The sequence below is a fragment of the Chiloscyllium punctatum genome, chromosome 15 (genome assembly GCF_047496795.1).
Source record: "Chiloscyllium punctatum isolate Juve2018m chromosome 15, sChiPun1.3, whole genome shotgun sequence".
Classification (NCBI taxonomy): Eukaryota; Metazoa; Chordata; class Chondrichthyes; order Orectolobiformes; family Hemiscylliidae; genus Chiloscyllium; species Chiloscyllium punctatum.
In genome coordinates, this window is record NC_092753.1 from 37,754,292 (window position 1) to 37,776,411 (window position 22,120).

The following is a 22,120-nucleotide window of genomic DNA, read 5'->3' on the forward strand; positions in this document are numbered from 1 at the left end:
TTACTGCAACTCGTTGTCAGTCGTTCACACATTGCTTTGCAAGATACGAAAAAAGGGAGATGGGATAGCATGGCACTGGGGCTGTAAGCAGAGTGAGATTCTGCCAGCAATAGATTGCTGATTGGTTTGTGCATTTGTGCCAAGTTCTGGATGCCACAAGTTAACAGGCTGATGCCAACTCTTTGGCAACTGGTATGTGTGAGTCGTACAGAGGCAGAGATCGCTAGACAGGAAGAGGGCCCTGTGTCCTTATCTCCCTGATGTAAAGGTAACCAAGGCCTCGTGAAGCCGATTATTTTCTCCCAAAAAGTTGTTGTCAGCAGTTAGCTTTAACCTGTAACTATGAGACTTTATAGTCAGTGTACCATTTGCCCTGTGCTTCCTGCAAGTAAGTCAAATAATTCTAAAAGTAAATTGGAGAACAGAAGGTGTTCTCAAATGAAGCATCTCATCATTCCTGCAGACTGGTGTTATTGAATTATGTTTTCTCAGTATTTATTCCTCGCTCATAACTCCAACATTTTTTTTTGGTTTCTCTGTATGTTTGGTTAGGGATTTAAAAAAATCAGTTAGATTTTCAACCAGTAAACTTGCATGTTAATCATTCATAAATTTGTTTACATGGGGCCAGAATTTGTTTGCAATTATCTTTTGTGATTATCTCCAGGAATAGTAGGGCTCGAGTTTCAATGCATTTTTCCCAATGTGTGGGAGCAGTAGATCAGGAAGTTTTATGTGTAGCAGACATGAGGAATTTGCAGGACATACAGTTAGGTTGAATGTGTATCAAAAATTTGGAGGGCAACATTGACAATGTGGAGTTCTTCATTTTGGCAGGAAGAATGAAGTGCAGAATGTCACACATACGGAAAGCAACTGCAGAAGGTGCAGAGGGATTTTAGTGTTCGGGTGCATGAGTCACCAAACATTAGTATGCAGGTAGAGTGCGTCATCAGGAAAGCTAATGGAATACTTTGCTTTACTATAAAAAGTGTTGAACATAAAAATAAAACTGTGTCAATTATGCAGGCCACTGGGAGACCACATCTTGAATGCTGGATGCTGTTTCGACCTCCTCATTTAGAAAAGGTTGTAAGTACATTGGAGGTGGTTCAGAGGAGATTTGCTTGATTGATAGCTGGAATGAGCTGTCTTCTACAGATAGTTTGGACAGCTGGCTTGTTTCCACTACACATTATAGAGTGAGGGATGGCTTGTTTGAAATGTACCAGATCCTGAATGGTCTTATCTCAGTGGACGTGGAAAACGTACCCTCTTGCAAGTCCTTTCCGAACCAGGCAGTCTCCATTATAGAACAGAGTTGAGGTGAAAGTATTGTGTGGCTTTGGAACTCTCTGCCTCATTAAATATATTTGAAAGCAGATGCAGCTAGCTTTTCGTTGGGCAAGGGAATCAAAATTTATCAGGCGAGGTGAGAATTGGAATTTGAAACACCAATAGATGGTGTATTCTCTTACTGAATGCCACAGCACGTTCAAGGGTCCAAATGGTCTACTCATGCTCCAGTGCCATGTCGGTTTCAAAAACAGTTTGAATCTGAGACTTGAACTGATCTCATTGAAAACTGAATATAAATGCTGTCTGTTCAGGAGTCTGTTGTCAGTGAGCACAGGGCTGATAACTGAATTGATCTTGATACAAACAAAAACAGGGTGAGCAGAATTGTGCATCTGTTCCCTGGCCAGTATTTCCCAAGTTCCTCTCTCCCACTTCCTGCCTTTCCCATTTACCATCTAGTTTCATTGAGCTATGTTCTCTCTTTCTCCACCCCCCCCCCCCACCTTCCCTTTTGTTACATTTTCTCTTTGCCCCTCCTTACTACTTTATTCACTTGATGGCTTCCCTCCTCCCTTTCCCTGTCCTCCCTCTTCTTCCTGCTTTCTGTTGAAAATTGGGTTGGAAAATAAACCTCAATCTAGCTTATAAGTAAACTGCTTTTCCACTTGTAAATAACTTGATTAAAATTCCTGAGCAGTACAAAAGTGAGATGACTGCAAGGAATCTGTGAAGGATGTTGACAGAGTGAGAGCTTTAGTTCATGTAGATTCCCCCCTGCTGACTGCAGAACATTTATTAATTGCATAATATCGTTAATTTCTTTGCAAAACCGGTTGTCACTGTGTGTTCTTGTCACAAGTACTTTCAATCAGTTTGAGGTTTGTGCTCTATAACATTCCACTGTAGATCAACAGAGCATGACATTCATACAGATCAGTTCAGGGATACCATAATGTGTTTGATGTGATTCTGGGTGTCTTACTGCAAAACTAAAATCAAACTTTGTTGCTCTGGCACAGTAGGTCAACCAGTGTGGGAGAACAATGCATATGTAAGAGGGAATGACATGTTGCAAGAGAATATTCTCATTTAGTTGATGGGCCTTGCAACATTTGACTCCTGCAGGCTGTTGGGATGAAGGTTTTTCTTCTCTGTTTGCTATCAAGGATTCCATGAATACAGTTTTCCCATTTCATTCCAGTTCTAGATTGGCCTTAAACTACAACATGAAACTGCTCAGATTGGTAGAAGTCAACAATAAATTCCTAGAGTCCCTTATGATACAAAAACAAAACTCATAACTTTATTATATTAAAATGAGATTTGTTATTAATGAAACATAAAGGAGACTTACTGTCTCTGATTACCTGTTTAGCTGACCTAAGAGTGTCCAATGCTGATGTTGGTTGCAAACTTAATGAGTTTTCTATACTGCAGTAGCACCTACCTTGATAAGTAGAGGTGGCAATGGTATCCAGCACTGGCTCCCAAAGGTCATTCAAACGAGCAAATGTGGAGAAATCAGTTATTTCATTTACAACTGCCCAGAAAGAAATACGCAAAAGTTAAAAATGGTGGTCATTTTTGGAAAAAGTCGAACACAAACGATTAGATTCAAAATAACCTGCTCAAGACCTGCTTCAATATTGGATTGAACTTTGATTTTCTGTGAAGTATTTGCCCTCCTGCATAATTTGAACATACTAATTCCACAGTACATTCCTCTGGTGCTGTCAAAATAATGTTTCTAGTTCATTTATACATTTATGACACTAGCATCCAGCTTTCTGCTCTTCCCTGTTCCCTGTGTCCTGAGCCTCTTCTAGTGTTTTACCTTTCTTTTTGCACTCATCTCTTTTTTTTTCTTTTACTTTCTCTACTCCTCTCCCTCTCCTGTTCCTTTCACCTTTCTTTCTTCAGTCACTTCGCTCCTCCTCCTCATTCTATTCTTACTTTCCCCGTTTGCTGTCATCTCCCTGCTTTGTCTTCCCTTTCGTCGCTCATTTGCAGTGTTGCTTAAACTCACTGTATCGGTCCATAATAATGTTTGAGTTGTAAGTGTTATTGACGACAAAATTCAAGCTGCAGATGGCAGTGTGTCCTTACATGAGTTCCCATCACAGCATAAAAATGGAAAATAAAACTTGCCAGTCATGGCTGCCTTTTTAAAAGAATTCTCTTATCTGTATGCTAATACATTTATAGCATCTTGTTTTAACAGTAGAAAATTTGTATTGCATCTTTGGATTCAGAATATTGTTAAATATTTTGCATCATGTATTTAAATAGCTTGTACCTGGGGAACTAGAATGCCAAATTCGTTAGTTAATGCTTTTAGGAGAGGAGAGCAGAGCAGCTAACCAAAATAGAAAGGTCAGTGACTGCTGATAGAGGATGTGCCATTCATCTGGCTTGAATTTCAGCTAAGTACAACATTCATATAAGTGTTGAGCATTGCTTGTTTAAATTATATACCAACCCCTGATAATAGAGACATTTGCCTCTGGTATAAATGTCAGGTAGGTAGCCACCTGCCAACTGCTGGATTATATATCACAAGAAAATCTTGTGTTGGAGAGTGAGCAATTTCTTGTTTTTATAATGTGAACACTCTGAATGATTCTTGGCAGTTAAATCTTTTTTTTTATGAGCACAATCACAGAAGAACTGATCTATAGTCAAAGAAGGAAGCATCAACATTAAAATAAATGCCTCCGTATAAAAATGTACCCTTTTGGCATTTCAAATTGTTTATTGTATGTCTGAAACATGCAGTCAATCTTGTTTTCTGTTTGACTGGGAAGCTATTTTGCTGCTTTCCACCTCAAACATAATGCTTTCAAATTAACAATCACAATTTGGCTCCTTGTGTTATCCTGGTTTGATTGAATTTAGTGTTCAGTTTGAATAATAGAGCGCTTGGTCCAAGATATGTTTTAAAAGTTTTTTGAGAATAATTACGAGGGCGTGAAAGAAGATCTGGCTAAAATGAATTGGCAAAGATTAGATCAATTGAAATGTAGCAGACACTTAAGAGAATATTTCAAAGGTACATTCCAAAGAATGATAAAAAAATTCTAAAGAACAGACCCACCTTATTTAACTCGAAAGGTTAAAGATGATATCAGCATTAGTTTTTAAAAAGTACATAATTGTGCAAATTGTGATTGACTGACTGGATGATTAGACAGCATATGAAAAATAAAGACTTCAGAATTGAATAGGCACAGAAAAATTAGAATGCACAAAGATAGTCAGAAATATGAAAACATGTTAACATTTTCAAAAATAATTTAACAGGGAAGAGTTAGCAAAATGTTTGTTGTTTCAGAAAGGTCTACAAAATTAATAATGGAAAATTAAAATTAGACACAAATTGAGTAGTGATTTTTGCATCAGGCTTCACAGTATTAGATGCAAGTAACACCCCAGAGACAGTGATAAATTAGGGAATGAAAGGGGAGGAGAAACTCAGAATGATCTCAGTCACCAGAGGAATGGTGTGTGAATTGCTCAAGCTGTGGGATTACAAGTGTTCAGGTCCTGATGGTGTCATTCCTCGAGTTTTATAAGAATTGACTACTGAGTTAGTTGATTGCATTGGTCTCCCCATTCCTTCCTGACAGCATTTATGGCAAGAGAAATAGAGTTACGATATTGTGCCAATTTGACTTCTCCAGAACTTCAGTTCTCAATTCCAGACTCAAATTTTAATTCTATATTTCTTACCACACATTATGCCAGACCTGTTGAGGCTCTCAAGCATTTTCTGCTTTTTATTACAATGTTAGGAAGCTATACTTTAGTTATACAGGCACAGGTGAGACCACATCTGGAGTGTTAGATATCCTATTGGTCACCTATTGGAAGGATGGAACTGCATCGGAGGCAGTGTACAAGGGTTTTTATCAGGCTAACACAAACAGGAAAGTGACATTGTGAAGGAAGGGTGAACGGGCAAGAGTTTGTTGGAGTAAATTACTGCAGATGCTGGAATCTGCGCTGAAAACAACAAATGTCTTTAGAGCTCTGATGAAGAGTCATCTCCACTCAACGTTAGCTTGCTCTCTCTCCATGGATGCTGTCTGACCTGCTGTGATCTCCAGCATTTGTTGTTTTCAGTCAAGAGTTTGTATTCGCTGGCATTTAGAACAGTTAGAAGCAACTTGGTTGCAACATACAAGTTCCTGAATAGGTTTGACAGGATAGATATGGAGAAGAAATGTCCTCTTTTGAGAGGATCCGCAACTGGAAGTTGGGGTCATTGTTTAAAAATTACATGTCACTCATTTAAAACAGGTGAAATGTTTTCTTTTAGAAGTCATGAGCTTTCTACCTAAAAAGCTGATTTACTTTTAAAACCGAATCAGATAGATTCTTGTGAAAGGTAGTGAAAGGTGAGAGGAGTCGGCTGCAATGCAGATTCGAGGTCGCAAGCAGATCATCCACCAGTCGTCTTGAATGGTAGAGTAGGCACAAAAGGCCTAATGACCCTTGCTTGTATCATTGCCACTGGGTTTCCAAGAAACCAATCAAAATTAGGATCAGTTGTGGTGAGCCCAGAACTTGTGGAATTTGGACATGTGGTGTATTGGATTAAGTCAGATTGGGATGTAAAAGGAATTTCTGTTTCCAAGATTAGCCGAGACTGACAGAGGTTTTAAATCTGAAGACTGCCGTAAATTAAAGAACTGGTTTGTACAGCTAGAATGAGGTTTATTTAACAGCAGTGTGGAGAAAAAATGCATTTTTCTCTTTTGCCTTCCCCTTCATTTGTGGTCAACGAGAGTTGATCATCTCCTAAGTATAACCTGAGGAGCAGCTACAGAAGAATGCATGACTGAGGGTGTCTGCTTGTTCTCATAATGGCAATGCTGTTGTCTGCACCTCTGGAGCTTGACACTAGGCAAGTTAGGACCATACCTGCATGCCCTGATGTAGTGCGTGGAGGAACTAGATGCTTGGTAAGTGCTGTTGTCCTAGGAAACAAGACTAGTTTGTTCTAGCCATCTCTACTCAATTGTGGATCAATTTATCTATCCTGGATCTTTCTCTGCACGGATCAGTGGAATGGCTAGTCTAATAATAGCTATTCAATCCTGAAACTCGGCAGCAAGAATCCTGGCAACCAGCATCAGAGGCTTATATTTTCCAGATATCACCAAATCTGTCTGCATCTCTCGAGAAGCTGGCACTGATGAGGCCTCTAGCCGCCCCCATAGGGGATGATCTGATGGTGATTCCAGTGAAATGTCACATATTGAATGGATCCCTTTACTAAAGGAAGAGTTTTCACTGAAGTTGCTGAAAGTTAGAGGTAAAGGGGAAGTTGGAACTGCCATCTACCAAGCACTCTCATAGACAGTGATACCCATGATTATCTGTTTCAGGACTCATGACTTCTATGACTTGGTGGGGAAATATTGACACTGGATTCAAGATGAAATGTTAGCACCTTCCTTAACTAGGTTGCAATATTAAGGGTTGATTGTGCAGATCTGTAACTTAGGGGGTTTGAGATGGTTAATAACATATGTCTTGTATGCTTTGTTTTCCTGGAGAATGGACAGTCTTTCTGACACTGTCTCTTTTCCTCTACCTCCATTCCTTTGGCACATTTCCTTGACCAGGTTTTGGAGACCAGTCCCATTGAAATTGTGTGCATTCTTTTGAAATGTCTATGCCCTTCTATGGCTTTCAGTGCAGTGACTTGGCGAATTTAGCCAAGCATTTTTATATTTAATTGCAGTTCTTCTAGCCTGTGGCTGCCCTATTCAGGTTGTCTTTTTAAAGACAACATTCCAATTTACAAAAAAAAGAGTAGCACATGCTTGGGCTTTGTACTCGAGAGTTGCCAAAGAGGAGTTGAATGAACTTCCTGTCTACAATGTTAGGAGAGGTCAGGTTTGCAGGGTATCAATGAGCACAAAATCTTCTCTCATTTGACACGCGTTCATTCCAGTTGGCTACGTGGAAAGGTATCCATTTTGACGCACCATTTCAAGAGCAAAAGTATGAAAATTAGTTTAAGATTTCCTGAAGTTTTGGACGGTTGGTCTAGCTGAATGGGACAAGTTTGTTTTTAGTTTGAAAGTTGTTGGAAAGAAACTCTCTTTCTCAAAACAAAATACAGTGTGTTTTATTTTGTTCAGCACTTTGGGTTGCACACTGCCAGTCACACAGAATCATGAAAACAAATGTAAGTTAATATCGGTGACATTTTATTGCTCAAAAAATATCAGTATTGACTACTTGATACTGTGGTAAAGCTAGTTTGATGAAATTACTTCTAAGGGATCAAAATATTAACTACAAAATTTATCTCTTTACCATCCTATTTGTAGTGCTATATATGACTTTGTAACTTCAAAATGACATCTGGTGTAGCCCACACTGTAGATAGGTAGAGTGCAGTGGATGTCATTTTGGAGCCATTGTGCATGGCTGGAGATACACTTAATTGGCAGAATATGGTACCAATCAATGTATAATATTGCTTTGATAATGACATTGCCACTTTAAACTTGATGCTCCAATATTCCATCTCTTAAACATGCACAGCTGAACACTCATTCAGCAGTGGGAATACATCATCAGACGGTTTAAGATTAGTTGCTTTTTTTAGATTAGATTAGATTCCTTACAGTGTAGAAACAGGCCCTTCGGTCCAACCAGTCCACACCGGCCCTCCGAAGAGTAACCCACCCAGACCCATGCACCTAACACTATGGAAAATTTATCATGGCCAATTCACCTGACCTGCACGTCTTTAGATTGTAGAGGAAACCAGAGCACCTGGAAAAAACCCACGCAGACATGAGGAGAACGTGCAAACTCCACACAGATAGTTGCCCAAGACTGGAATCGAACCTGGGACCCTAGTGCTGTGAGTCAGCAGTGCTAAGCACTGAGCCACTGTGCCGCTCTCTTGGCTGTTCTTGTGACTGAGTGATTGGTGACTTCTGGTACCCTCTAACATGACCTATGATGGGTTGTGGTGAGGTCCCTGAAAAGGCCAAGAGGTCATCAGGCACCCAAGTTGGGGAAAGAATTATCGACAAGTCCAATATCCAGCCCAGCAACAAAAGCACCTGATAGAACTGTAGCAAACACCGAGGCCTCAGTTCCACAAACAGATCTCCTCACCAGCATCATCCAACTGGTTGGCAATGTGCTTTGGGGACAGGGCATGCTGTTGGAAGAGTGAGAAGGCAGAGGCTGAGAAAGCTCTCAACAGAAAGCCATGGGTATGCACAATGTTCATGGAATAATGTCCTTACCTGAATCTTAGTGAGGAATGATGTGCCAAGCATTTGTTTCTTTTCAGTTCACAGAAATATGCCAATTGCTGAAGCCAGAACTACAACCCCACAGCATGTTGAGGACAGCATTGACAGTGGTTATGAAGAAGTCATGATATATCGCATTGCTACCAGGCTTAAGTCAGAGATATTTGTGGTATCCTCCACATTGTTAGCCATTGTTTTAAAGGGTTGGTCAATGCATTGCATGACGGCTGAATATTTTACTCCTGTCTTGTCAAAAGGAAGAAAGTAGAGTGAACATAGCTTTTTGAGAAATGAAGATTTTCCCATGTTGCAGGGTCCCTTTGATTGCATATGTGTTGCTTTGCAGAGGCCACAAAGCAACCCTGTGATCGACCACAACTTTCTCTTCATCCAGCCAGTGTGTGATCTAACACAACATACAATGTAGCAGTCATGATGCCTTCACTGTGCAGCAGACCGCTGTGGTATGTGGTTACCAGGACAAACCACCGGGTTGCTGCTCGGTAAATTGGCCATCCTTTATTGGTAATGACTCCAGCATATCAGCAGCATTCATGTAATGAAAGCCACACTACAATGCACTATATAAGAGCGGAAGCAAAAGAGAGACCAGACAATTCATCACTATGTTTGTACATAATATGTTCTGTTTGAGTGTGTAGTTCCAATTTTGTTTTATCATTTTAGAAAATTCTGGCTTTATCTGATTCCACACACTTATGATCATACACTCTGTGCCATCTTGCCATGTTTTGATTATGATTACACTTATTGCCACCTTGACCTCTTGCTTTGTGCCACTTCTTAACTCTCTCAATTCCTCACCCCACCTCTAAAGTTAATTTATCACCCTTGTTATGCAACTCACCAGAACATGATTCTAATGAAGACTTCCCCAGTGATCCAGTTCCTTTTTCCAGTATTGATGCCATGCTGAGATGAAACTAAATAAAGTTAACAATATCGTTAATGCAAACATCATTATATTTTAAGAAAATCTGTTTCATTTTTTTAAATTCCAAGCTTTAAAATAACATGAAATAACTCTTTTTGTTAAAAGAAAAATCCAATGATTACCCACTATCAAGTATAGTCAATTACTTCTGGTCCCTCATATGATTAAAGTTGGATGTGGAAACAGTCAAGCAGGACTAATTCTTTAAAGATAAATATCATGCACTTATCAACAAACATCTATTAAAACTGCAAACCTTTTTCAAAGCCTTTTTATTTTCAAAAATTAAAGGGCTGCAGATTTGAATGACTCAAGAGCTTAATTGTTGGACCTTTTATAATATGCATGTTTATCCATAACAATCCCAAAGGGTGACCTGACTGCTCCAGTAAGCCAACTGACATCTCTAAAGAACTCCTGCAAAATTAGTTGTTTCCCTTAAATTCTTAAATGCCACAAAAACAGTGATGAAAATTACTTTTGAATGAAGGTGGTTTTCAGTGTGCCATTGCCTTATGAACTATCGATATGTGGAAGAGATCCTGTCATGTCAGCAGCTTTCCAAATTAAAAAATATCTGTCTACAAGATGGATAAAAAGTGAGTAATTTGAGTTGAGAACTTTTTGCCAAGTTCACAGGATCACTTGGAAAAACAGTGGCATTGAGATGAATGGAAATTAAATTTATTTTCAGAGGTATATCCAGTTGCAAATGAAGACAGCTTTTTTTCAGTTGATTACATTTGACACTTTGTACTGTGGTCAACATTAAAAATTGCCCTAACAAGTTGATTTTTTTTTGTCTGTCATGCAGGTGACTGAAGGAAAGCAAGAGCTGGAGAAGTGTCTGAAATTTTCCCGCAAGCTCAGAAAGGAAGTTAATGCCTTGACAGAATGGCTAGCGGCAACAGATGCAGAACTGACAAGGAGATCAGCCGTTGAAGGCATGCCAACTAATTTAGACACTGAAGTTGCCTGGAGTAAGGTGAGAGTGACTTTAAGATCTTGAGAGGCAATAAGGTCAATGAAGAATTGTCACCTTTGGCTCACAGCTTCAGTTCTCATATGTGAGTGAATGCTTTGACATTGAACAGGGTGGTCACTTTTTCTCAATGGATTCACTTTAGCTCAGCTTGCTGGTTTTCAGTACAGAACAGTGTGGGTTCAATTCCTGGACCAGCTGAGGTTACCACGGAGTGTCCTTAACCTCTCCCCTTGCCTGAGATGTAGTGATCCTGAGGTTAACCCATCTCTCTCTCTCTCTCTCTCTCTCTCTCTCTCTCTCTCTCTCTTTCACTGTCTGAGAGAACGGCCCGCTGGTCTACTAAGACTATGACGACTTTGCCTTTACCTTTCCTTTTCTCATTGGCAATGAAGTTGAGAAGCATTAAAAGACAGTGCTCGGGTGTTTTAGCATCAACTCTCTGTGAGCACAGATGACTTCTGCAAAAGTTATGTCAAATACTCAAATGCCTGTTTCACGCTGTGGTGCTTAATTAAATAGGATTATGAATTGTTGGAACAGCTTTGTAATATTATAGTCATGCTTCCTATCTGAGCTCCAATCAGGGACCCTCATTTTCCCAAAGTTATCTTGCCTTTTTCAAGATATTAAATAAACTAGTACAGAAGCAAAATACTGTGGATTCTGGAAATCTGAACTGAAAAAGAGAAGTGCTCAAAATAGACAGGATGTCTGGCAGCCCTATGGAGAAACAAACAGAGTTAACATTTCAGGACTGACCTTTTCATCCTCCGTGATGAAAAGTTATAATCATGCTTCCATAAATGCTACCGACCTGCTGAGTATTACCAGCATTTTTCTTTTTAATATTTTATAATTGACGATTTTGAAGCTATTATTCGGTTTTAACAAGTTGGGGTCCTGCTCCATATTTTATTGTAAATTTAACATCATCACATAATTATGGAGCAGCAAGGCAGGCCAAAAATGATCAACTGAATACTTTGGGAATAAACTTCAGCCTTTGGGGTTTTTCTCATCTCTGATTTTTCTTTATGATTGAATGGATTAATAGATGCTGTGATAAAGTTGGTGGAAAAATAGAATTAATACACTAACCAAATTGTCCGACTGGACACCACTGTCATATAAGGCCAGAAGAACTTTTAAGTCTTTGATTTCATTTCAATGCTGGGGGTGAGTCCACCATGCAGACCTGGTGTCATGTATTGCCTGCCAGCAGGCAGGAATTGTAATCTGTGTATTAGGAGGCCAATCACAAGAACCTAGAGTACTAAATGATAAGGAAGGGAGAGGGCTGCATCATGATCAATGAAAAGGAGGTACAAGGTTTCCTTTCCCTTACTGCTTCACATGGATATCAAACAACATGTTTAAATAGGTGTCAAGTACCTCTTAAGTCAGAAGGTCACAGTTTCAGAATCCTTTCTTGTGGTCATGAGCAAGTAAATCTAATTTGATACTGCAGTCCATCACTAAGGGGGTGCTACACTGTTGGAGGTGCTATATTTCAGATGTGATTGAGGCTAAGCCCTGTCTGTCCGCTTAAGAGCACCTGAGTTCCCATTATTGAAACATGAACAGGGAAATTCTCCACGGTGTCCAGACCAATATTTATCCTACCAACATGAAGAGAAGACATCATCTAGATGTTTAAAAGCCCTACAAACAATGTGATAAGTAAACACCTTATCTGCTGCTTTTCCATTGTGAAAAGAGTACTCCTTTGGATGTGACATGTTTTGGGATGTCCAGAAGTTATGAAGAATATTACATAATTCTCGCCTTTCTTCCCTGTGGTCCTGATCCTGCTGTCACAAGATTTGTTGAGTGTCTCTTGCGCTAGTTAATACTCAGATAACTTTGACGTAAAATGTGATATCCAGTTGTTTAGCAAGAAGGGAAGAAAACAGAAGCAATCTTCGCAGAATTGTTTGTGCAGAATGTGACTTTGAATGTGTCTGCACCAAATTTCTGAATGATCCTGATGACTTAATGCTGTTCTCCTGCAATTTCACCAATAACCCTACTCTTCCTTTCCATTCAAATAATCACTAGTGTCCTAATGAATGCCTCAATTGTGCTTGCCTCTACCACATTTCCAATGTATTTCAGACTGAAACGACTCACAGTGTGAAAAGGTTTTGCTCACATCTCCTTTTGCTTCTTTGAATTTTGCTTTAAATCTGGTCAGTGCCAGCCAGGAATAGCCCCTTCACAGCATACATAGTGGGAGGGAAGTGAAAAAGAAAAGTCACAGAGAGCCCAACCTGACACTTCATTGGAACCTCACCTTCTTAAATGTGTTCTGTCTTTGCATCATCATTTGCATGATTGACTGATAGTAACTGCACCTACAAGAATGAAGCGACAGAGGCCTTAGTGCTATATTGCTCAGTATAGCATAACATCTCTGATAGGCTGTGATAAAGAGTCATCTTGATGCAAACCATTAGCATGCTCTTTCTCCATGGATACTGCCTGACAGGCTGTTTATTTCCATCATTCCATCATCTTCTCATTGATCAGTATGTAGCATCACATATTGTAAAGCCTTCAAACAGTTGTTACTGTTAACTTTTAATGAATAACAAGCCAACTATCAACATTTGCATTAGGCTCTAAACAGAGACTACATGCCTTTTGAGCAATAACAAATTTAAGTTTATGATGACTTCACTCAATTGACATCAATTGGACATGAGTGTAAATTCAGTCCTGTCTGGCTTGTTCCAACCAACGCTGCACTGCTGTCTCTCACTGAACATGATGTTTCTCTTGCTCAATGTCTTCATCTTCCTTGAAAGACTGGAGGTTGCTGCTGGTTCTGGGCTTACTGACAAATTTGCTTCTTTTCAATTTCTCTGCACATTTGTTCTACATTGCCCACAGCAACAATGACGTCGGCTGTGACGTCCATTCGTCATAGCTTCAATCAACCTATGTGAGGAATATCAGAAACAGAACAGGTCCTTCATATTGTGAAGATTGAACATTCACATCATACATAATTACATAAATAATACATCATACAAATTTTTATATGGTCATCAACACATTGGGACATGAAGAACTCCAGTGATGAGGGCTGTGGAATGCCTGTACTTGGCATTCCATGTACATTCAAATCCCTTTGATATAATAGACATTATTCTGATGTAAGCAGCAGAAGCCATGTTGTGCAAATACAGTAAGGCTTTGAACATGAGGTAGGAAGACTGAAGCCTTTATCCGATCCACCCCAGCCCAATATGGATCCCAACTCCCTGAACTCTCCCCAAAATAATGCCTTGCAGCTACTCTGTGACATTCTTGGCCCTAACACCAGAGATGACACATAACATCCCAGCATCATGACTAGTGCCATAGAAATGTTTGTCTGATTCCCTAACTAATGAACCCCCAATCACTACCGCTCTTCTATTCTTTTCCCTCCATTTTTTCCAGAGCTGAGTCAGCTGCAGTGCCACAGGCTTGACACTTGGTGCACACTTCTGATAAACCATGAGTCTCACCAGTCTCCAAAACTGAAGAACAATTGGCAAGCAATATAACCTTGTGGGATTCCAATGCTACCTGCCGGTCCTCTTGAACTGCCCGCTGTGTACCCATTCCCTATATATCTGCATGTCACTATCTGAGGTCTGACCACTTCCTAAATGTAGTATCCATATAATCCTCTGTCTCACAGATGTCTGAGTGTGATTCCATCTGCTCTTTGATCTCTGAAACCCAGAGTTCATATTTCTCCAGCTTGTGAGCCTTGCTGCACTCATGCTCACCTAGGCCATGTGAAGTGAATACCTCCATCCCAAACCAAAGCATGGGGTTTCTACATGGCCAAGCTGCCCTGCCATAACTTAAACTTTTTTTTACTATCAGCTTGAGACTAGAGAGTAGAACTATTCAGTCATGCTCACAAAGCAGCTCCTTCTTCTGTGCCTATAAATTGGATACTTAAGAGTAAGAATTCCTACAGGTTAAGAAAGTTTAAAAATGAAAAAAACACAAATGAGAACCTCCTTTCCTGCATGTGTTTAAGTAATCATCCAATCAGTACCCCCTTCTTACAAGTACTTAATCTTAGTTGATACAGTTAAGTTTGGTTACTTCAAGATTTTTATGGATTTATAAACAACAAATCTATTAAAATACTACAGAGTCATCGAACGTTCTCTTTCAGTGGATTAATTCTGCTGGCATGACAAATTTAGTGGAAGAAAGGGGCAATTATTTCTTTTTAACTAAGTTTCAAACTGTGGCACACCTTGTTTTACTAATGCAGCTACAGGTATGTTAGATATTTTTCAGCACACTTGCCATTGATGTGTTAGCTCCAGTGGCACCGTGGTCGTTCCCCTACCTCTTTACCAAGAGGCCTGAGTTCAAGTCCCACCTGCTTCAGAGGTGTGTGATAACAGCTTGATTAGGATAAATACCTACAATGACATTTAGGGTTTGTGTCCACCAGCTTCATGTGGAGCAGGTAGATTAGAACATATCTGCAATTGATGGGTTGCAATTTTGCATTTTTGAATCATGAACAGTAGGTTGTCACTGAATAGATAAGTGATGCATCAGATATGCATGTGACAAGTTGAAATTAAGACTCAATGCACAACTTCAAAGCATCCCAAATGAAAAACATATCAGAAATTCAGTATTTTCTAAGAAACTTTTTGTGGGGAGATAAAGAATGGCCAATAATTTGGATATTTGCCTCCTTTTTCAGAGGGAAGTTGTAATACCACCAAATGCGGAAACAAGGAAATTAGCAGAGTTTTGTTATTGAAATAGTCATGGTGCTCAGGAAATTTTCTCAAAATGTAAGACTGACAAATGACTAGAGCTTAACTGTTTGCATTTGAAGATCCTGAGGTCAGCTGGGAAGGAATAGCAGAGGTGTTGCTTATAATTTTCTCAAACATTGTGCTTACAATAAACAAGAAAATTACAACCAAGGAACATGACACTCTGCCCAGCCAGTCTATGTTGGCAGGAACACTCCACGTGACTAGGTAACCCCAGATCAATTTATCCAACTTGCTGACATGTACCATCATCTCCTTTTGCTTCATGCACCTGATTAAATTAAATCTTGCTTGGTGACATGATTTCTACAACAAATTGTGAATCAGAAGCAGGAGTAGGCCATTAAGCTCCCCAAATCTGTCCTTCCATTAAATAAGATCACATGATCTGATTGTGATCTCAAATTCACATCCTTGTATTATCTCTGATTAACTTTCAACTCTTGCCAAATAAAAAACTATCTATTTCCATCTTAAAAACAATTCAAGGATTCTGCTTTCACCACCTTTTCAGGAAGAGAGTTCCAAAGAGTCACAACGCTCAGAGGAAAAAGAAGTTTGTCTCTATTTTAAATAGTACTTCTGATTTTTAGAGGGTGACCCCAAATTCTAGCTTCTCTCAGGAGAGGAAATGACCTCTCCACATCTACCCATTCAAGTCATTTCCTTCCTCATCTGAACTCCAGCAGATACAAGTCTCAGATTTCTAACCTCTCATAAGCCACTTGGCATTTCAAATATTAGTCTCAAACCTTCCCTGAACTGCCTCCAATGCATTTATATCTTTCCTTCAAGATTATTGTGCACAGTATACAAGATGCAATCTCACCATAGCCCTGTATAAGTAACTTCTTTACTTTTGCATTCAATCTCCCCACAATAAATGATAATATTCTCTTAGCTTTCCTAATTACTTGCTTTGATTAATTATCTGTCCACATACCAAGATTACTTGGAGTTCTGAATTCTCAAATTTCAAACAATTTTTAAAATATTTCTCCTGCTGAAATGGATAAGTTCACATTTACCAGATCCTTATTCACTCAGCCTGTCTGTCTATTTTGGAGCCTCCTTTCATCCTCTTACTTTTATGGTGGCACAGTGGTTAGCTCAATTCCCGCCTCAGGTGACTCTCTGTGTGGAGTTTGCACATTCTCCCCATGTCTGCGTGGGTTTCCTCTGGGTGCTCCGGTTTCCTCCCACAGTTTTGGTGAATTGGCCATGCTAAATTGCCCGTAGTGTTAGGTGAAGGGGTAAATGTAGGGGAATGGGGTCTGGGTGGGTTGTGCTTCGATGGGTCGGTGTGGACTTGTTGGGCCGAAGGGCCTGTTTCCACACTGTAAGTAATCTAATCTAACCTAATCTATTTATCTTTGTGTCATCGACAGAGTTGACAACCATTATCCCTTCAATCAAGTCATTTCTATAAATTGGAAGCAGTTGATATCCCATCACCAATCACATGGCACACCACTCGTTACTTTTTGCCAATCTTAAAAATACACATCTATGCTGGGCATCTGTTTCCTGTTAACCAGACAATCTTCAGTCCATGCAAATATGATATTGTTTAAACTACAAGCTCTTATTATCCACAATAATCTTTATGGTGTCTTATGGAAACCTAAAAACAGTCCATATAACCATCTCAAATAACTTCTGTTGATTGGTCAAACACAATTTTCCTTCCCCAAAACGATGTTGACCCTGTCTAATTGTCAACATTATAGTCCCGAATCATTTCTGTTCTTGTTTGTTGAAGTTCGCACAAGCTTTTTATTTACACATCTTACAGACATTCCCGTGATTGGTTGAGACACATTCAAGGTTTTACTTCGCGAGTCCAAGATGATTTACAACACTATTACCTGCTCTGCCTCCTTTCACACACCATTGTGTTTTCCACTCACTCCATGGTGTTTTTTCAGAGTGGAACTCTTGAGCCATGGCAGGAGATGTTTAACACAAGGTTGATCACCTTGGCACAAACGATCATATCGTAGGATGAAAAGCTGACAAAGGGACAGATATACATGAACATAGCCTGCCTCTCTCTCTTGCTTTGGGTAAAGTTTACAGTACAATTTTGCTGATTACTGGCCATATGTTACATCTATTGATCTGATGTTGTTATTGTTGTTTAAATAGTTTTGTTTGATTGATTCCTGTTCCTGGCAGCATTTTACCTACGTCTGTTCATTCCACTTGCCTGTGAAGCCATTGATATGAAAGTTACTAATATTGTTTAACCAGTGAGTTCAGTACAGAGGTCTGTAATTTGAAACTTGTTTTCTCCTAGAAATCACACTGCTATTTGCAACATCAGATAATCAAGAGGTTAGTAAATTTTGAGGAGGGTGTCTTGTTGGATCAGGTATTATTAATTCGTCACCACTTTGCCAGTACCCTTGAAACTGGCCTCAAAATGAATTTGACAAAATGTTTTCATGGAATCAGGACTGATTGCCAGTCAACATTCATTGAACTTTTGATTCACTCCTGCATCTGTTAAAGTTATAATATTTCCATGCTTTGGAATTTTGCTTTGAACAGATTGTAGAGGATTGCTGCATTCCACAAAGTGACCTGTTATCACTAATGTATGTTGTACTCATAGGCAAGTAACAATGTCAAAGGAGGGGAGAAAGGTTGTTACTGATATACTCCAATGAATCTGACTAAACTAAATTGTGAGTTATAGTAGTCTGTGAACCCTTAATGTCAAGCGATGTATTGTAAACAGAAGAACAAGTAACACTGAAATTGTAGAAGTAGCATCCAGGGGCTTTTCTCTAATGAACTAATTCTGCAAAAGCCAGAGTCAATAAGGGAAACACAATGATGTTTACAGAAAACGAAATCAAACAAAAATGTGAATAATTTGGATCGTTCTGCTTCTGATCCATTTAGCTAACTCAAGATTGTTTCTCAAAATCTTTCCTAGAAGCAGAACAATTTGGTTTTGCACTTATCAGTTCCTAAATGGAATATAATCTCTACCAATTAGGATGATGAATTGCATAGTTTGGATGAGGGGTTGATTGAAGCTGTGAAGTTGAAAACAGAAATTACATTTTAATTGAAAGATGAATGCAATTCAGTTTGGAGAGATTGCATGTTATGTTCTTTTCGGCTCCCTTTCAACTCACTTGTGCAGACTCTTTAAACCCCATTCTGCAGAGTAATTACTGCTTTAAAAACATGTTCACTTGTCCAATTGCTGTTATTGGTACAATATATTTGTCAAAAAACACAAACCTTACATTAATGTAGTGTTATTAATTACATGTGAAAATGTTGAGGTGTTCCTTTCCTATAGTATCATTGCAATGACAATAATATGTCACTCTTCTCTCGAGCTATGAAAGTAATCGTCATCAAATTGAGCATACCAAGGATCTATATACTTTCCATGAGAAAAAAACATTTAATCGTGTCATATATTGAATTAATGCCTGATTTGCAGGCAAGGCAGTGATCCAAAGTTAAAATTGGAAAGGGAAAATTATAATGAAGCATATATTGGTGACAACAGAAAATAACCTGGAAAAAGACCTAACAGTCTTCAAAGCTGCAGTAAAATTTTATACAAGTGAATGGCAATTTACTGATACTGAAACATAACAACGTTATTCTTGATAATAGTCTGAAGCATCAAGTCATGGCTTTGTGCCACACATTTTGACAGTTGTCTGACCAGTTAATTTAATCTTTAATTAACTTTTAATATAACAGAAAGTGTTAGCATAAATTGCCTGAGCCAAATGCTCAAAGTACAATATGGATGATCCACCTTACACTCAAAAGAATAATATTGAGACATATGAGGTGAAAAAAACACTTACTTTCTGTTTGATGACCAACTGCCTCAGAAGAAGAGAGGAGCAGGACTGTCCAAGAGAAATTATTTTATTATATCACTTTTACTTTCTAGGCACCTATCACTTTGCTGATGTGTGTTTGTGTAATTTTAGTATGGCAAGCAGGGTTGTACAGGGATTTTGGACAGCTACATAAAAGAGAACTACATCATAATTTGTTGCAATAGTAATTGTGTAAATATTGTTGCGTTATCAAGAAAGTACTTTGTATTTCCTCACTTTACATCAATACATACATACCTTCACTGCTCAATTATTGCAGCAGTAACATCAAATTGAATATCGTCACAATAATTTGTATGTGTAGACCCCTTTACACTGTAAATCTCAAATTTCTTTGACTGTGAATCACTTCAATCAGATCTTTCAATCAGATGAAGTATGATTTCAGTCCATGGAGGATCAGAACTGAAGGCCTGAATGGTCTATTCCTGCACCTGATGTTTGTGTGTAGTTAGATGGGGTAAAAGACCCTACAAAATATGACCGGCCCGACCTGACCTCACTTTTACCTTTGCAATGTGAAAATATCTCAACAGAATTAATGGGAAGATTGGTGATACTTGAGTAACACACCAAAGAGGTGGTGATAATCAGAACGCAGAATACTGTGGATGCTGAAGATCTGAAATGAAGCACAAAATGATGGAAACGCTCACCTGGTCAGCATCTATGGAGAGAGGCAGAGTTAACACTTAAAATCTGTAATTTCATTAGAATTGAAAATCTTTCAAAATATGATGTGATGGGATATGAGCAAGTTGAGGATTCTGGATAATCTTTCTTGCTGTAACAGCTGCTCCTTTTTTGAGGTATTTTAAGTGTTGGAGGTGATTTCCTTGAATTCCAGGAGCAGCAATTACTGTTGTATATGCTGTTGCATTGTTTTGGAACTTGGGAGAAAAAAAGTCAAAACAACAGCAATTTTAAAAGGGAGAGGGACAGACAAAGACAGCACATGACGAGGTCAGTACAGGAGAAAGACAGTGAGCAAGAGGGAGAGAGAAAGAAACCCACACTTCTAACTAACAGAGCAGTGAACCTGTGTAGTTACTGCCTTTGCTGTTGAATTCATGTATCTTTGGACATTGGAGTACATCTGGGAAAATTAACAAACAGTGAAATTTGCAACTGATCTTGGAGGAACCTGTTTGGGAGAGTTCATAGCACAGAAACAGATAAGTGGATATTTTAAGTGTGGTCTTACAGTACGTCAGCAGTAGTGAGTAGAGTGGGTTCTTTCTATTTTATATGTCTTATTGAGATATGTCTCCTGATTAAACTTCAAATATAAGCCATAAGTGTTTTTAGAGGAGTAAGACAGTGCTATATTTTGGGTCTGCAGACTGAAAAAAGCAAAAATGGCCTTTAGTAGAGTAATGTGCTCTTCTTGTCAGATGTCAGAGTTCAGGGAGAGTTTACGTGTTACTGAGGATTATATCTGCAATAAATGCCATTGGTTGTGAATCCTATCTGATCGAATAGATCGGTTGGAGAGACAGATGGAGGCAATGAGGAATTTACAAGAGCGAGGGGATGTGATGGTTGGCACTTGTAGAAAGGGGGGAAAGTAGCAGATACAGTAACAGAGATGAGTTAATTCCAAGAAAGGTAAGAGAGGTAGGCAGGTAGTGCTGGAGTCTTCTGTGGCTATCCCCATTTCAAACAGGTAGACTGTTTTGGAAAATGTAGGGGGTAATGGATTCTCAGGGGACTGTAGCATGACCAGCCAAGTTTCTGGTATTGAGACTGGCTCTAATGCAATGAGGGGTATGTCGGGTTCCAAATGATCGATTGTATTAGGGGACTCTCTAGTCCAAGGTACAGACAGACGTTTCTGTGGCCAGCAGTGAAAAAGCAGAATGGTGTGTTGCTTCCCTGGTGCCAGAATCAAGGATGTCTCAGAGAGGGTGCAGAATGTTCTCCAGGGGGAAAGGGGCCCAACAGGAGGTCATTGTACACATTGCAACCAATGACACAGAAAGGAAAAAGGTTGAGATTTTGAAGGGAGAATACAGACTGTTAGGCAGGAATTTAAAAAGGAGATCTCCACCAGGAGGTCCCGGTGCTACAAGCTAGTGAGGGCAGGGACAGGAGGATAGAGCAGATGAATGCATGGCTGAGGAGCTAGTGTATGGGAGAAGGATTCACATTTTTGGATCATTGGAATTGCTTCTGGGGTAGAAGTGACCTGTACAAGAAGGACAGATTGCACCTAAATTGGAAGGGGACTAATATACTTGCAGGGACATTTGCTAGAACTGCTCACGAGAATTTAAACTAGCAGGGTGGGTGGGTGGGGTGGGTGGGGGGGGGGGGGAGGGGACGGGACCCAGGGAGATAGTGAGGAAAGAGATCAATCTGAGACTGGTACAGTTGAGAATAAAGGCGAGTTAAACAGTCAGGGCAGGCAGGGACGAAGCAGAGAACAAGGTAGGACTGATAAATTAAACTGCATTTTTTACAATGCAAGAGGCCTAACAGGGAAGGCAAATTAACTCCGGGAATAGTTAGGAACATGGGACTGGGATATCATAGTATTAAAGAAACGTGGCTCAAGGATGGACAGGACTGGCAGTTTAATGTTCCAGGATACAAATGCTACAGGAAGGACAGAAAAGGAGGCAAGAGAGGAGGGGGAGTGGTGTTTTTAAGTGATATAATTACAGCTGTGCTGAGGGAGGATATTCCTGAAAGTACCTCCAGGGAAGTTATTTGGGTGGAACTGAGAAATAAGAAAGGGATTGTATTGTAGACCCCCTAATAGTCAGAGGGGAATTGAGAAACAAACTTGGAAAGAGATCTCCGCTTTCTGTAAGAATAGTAGGGTAGTTATGGTAGGGGATTTTAACTTTCCAAACATAGACTGGGGTTACCATAGTGTTAAGGATTTAGATTAG

General features: G+C 39.4%; 1 protein-coding gene across 16 annotated transcripts in view; it reads left to right on the forward strand.

The window, feature by feature from the left end:
- The window catches only part of dmd (dystrophin), a 1,983,813-nt gene that overhangs the window by 994,801 nt on the left and 966,892 nt on the right, over positions 1–22,120 (forward strand). For all 16 annotated transcript variants that reach the window (XM_072585000.1, XM_072584994.1, XM_072584999.1 and 13 more), the window contains one exon: positions 10,358–10,528. In XM_072585000.1, the coding sequence (XP_072441101.1) occupies positions 10,358–10,528 (171 nt within the window). The remainder of the gene's footprint in view (positions 1–10,357; positions 10,529–22,120) is intronic.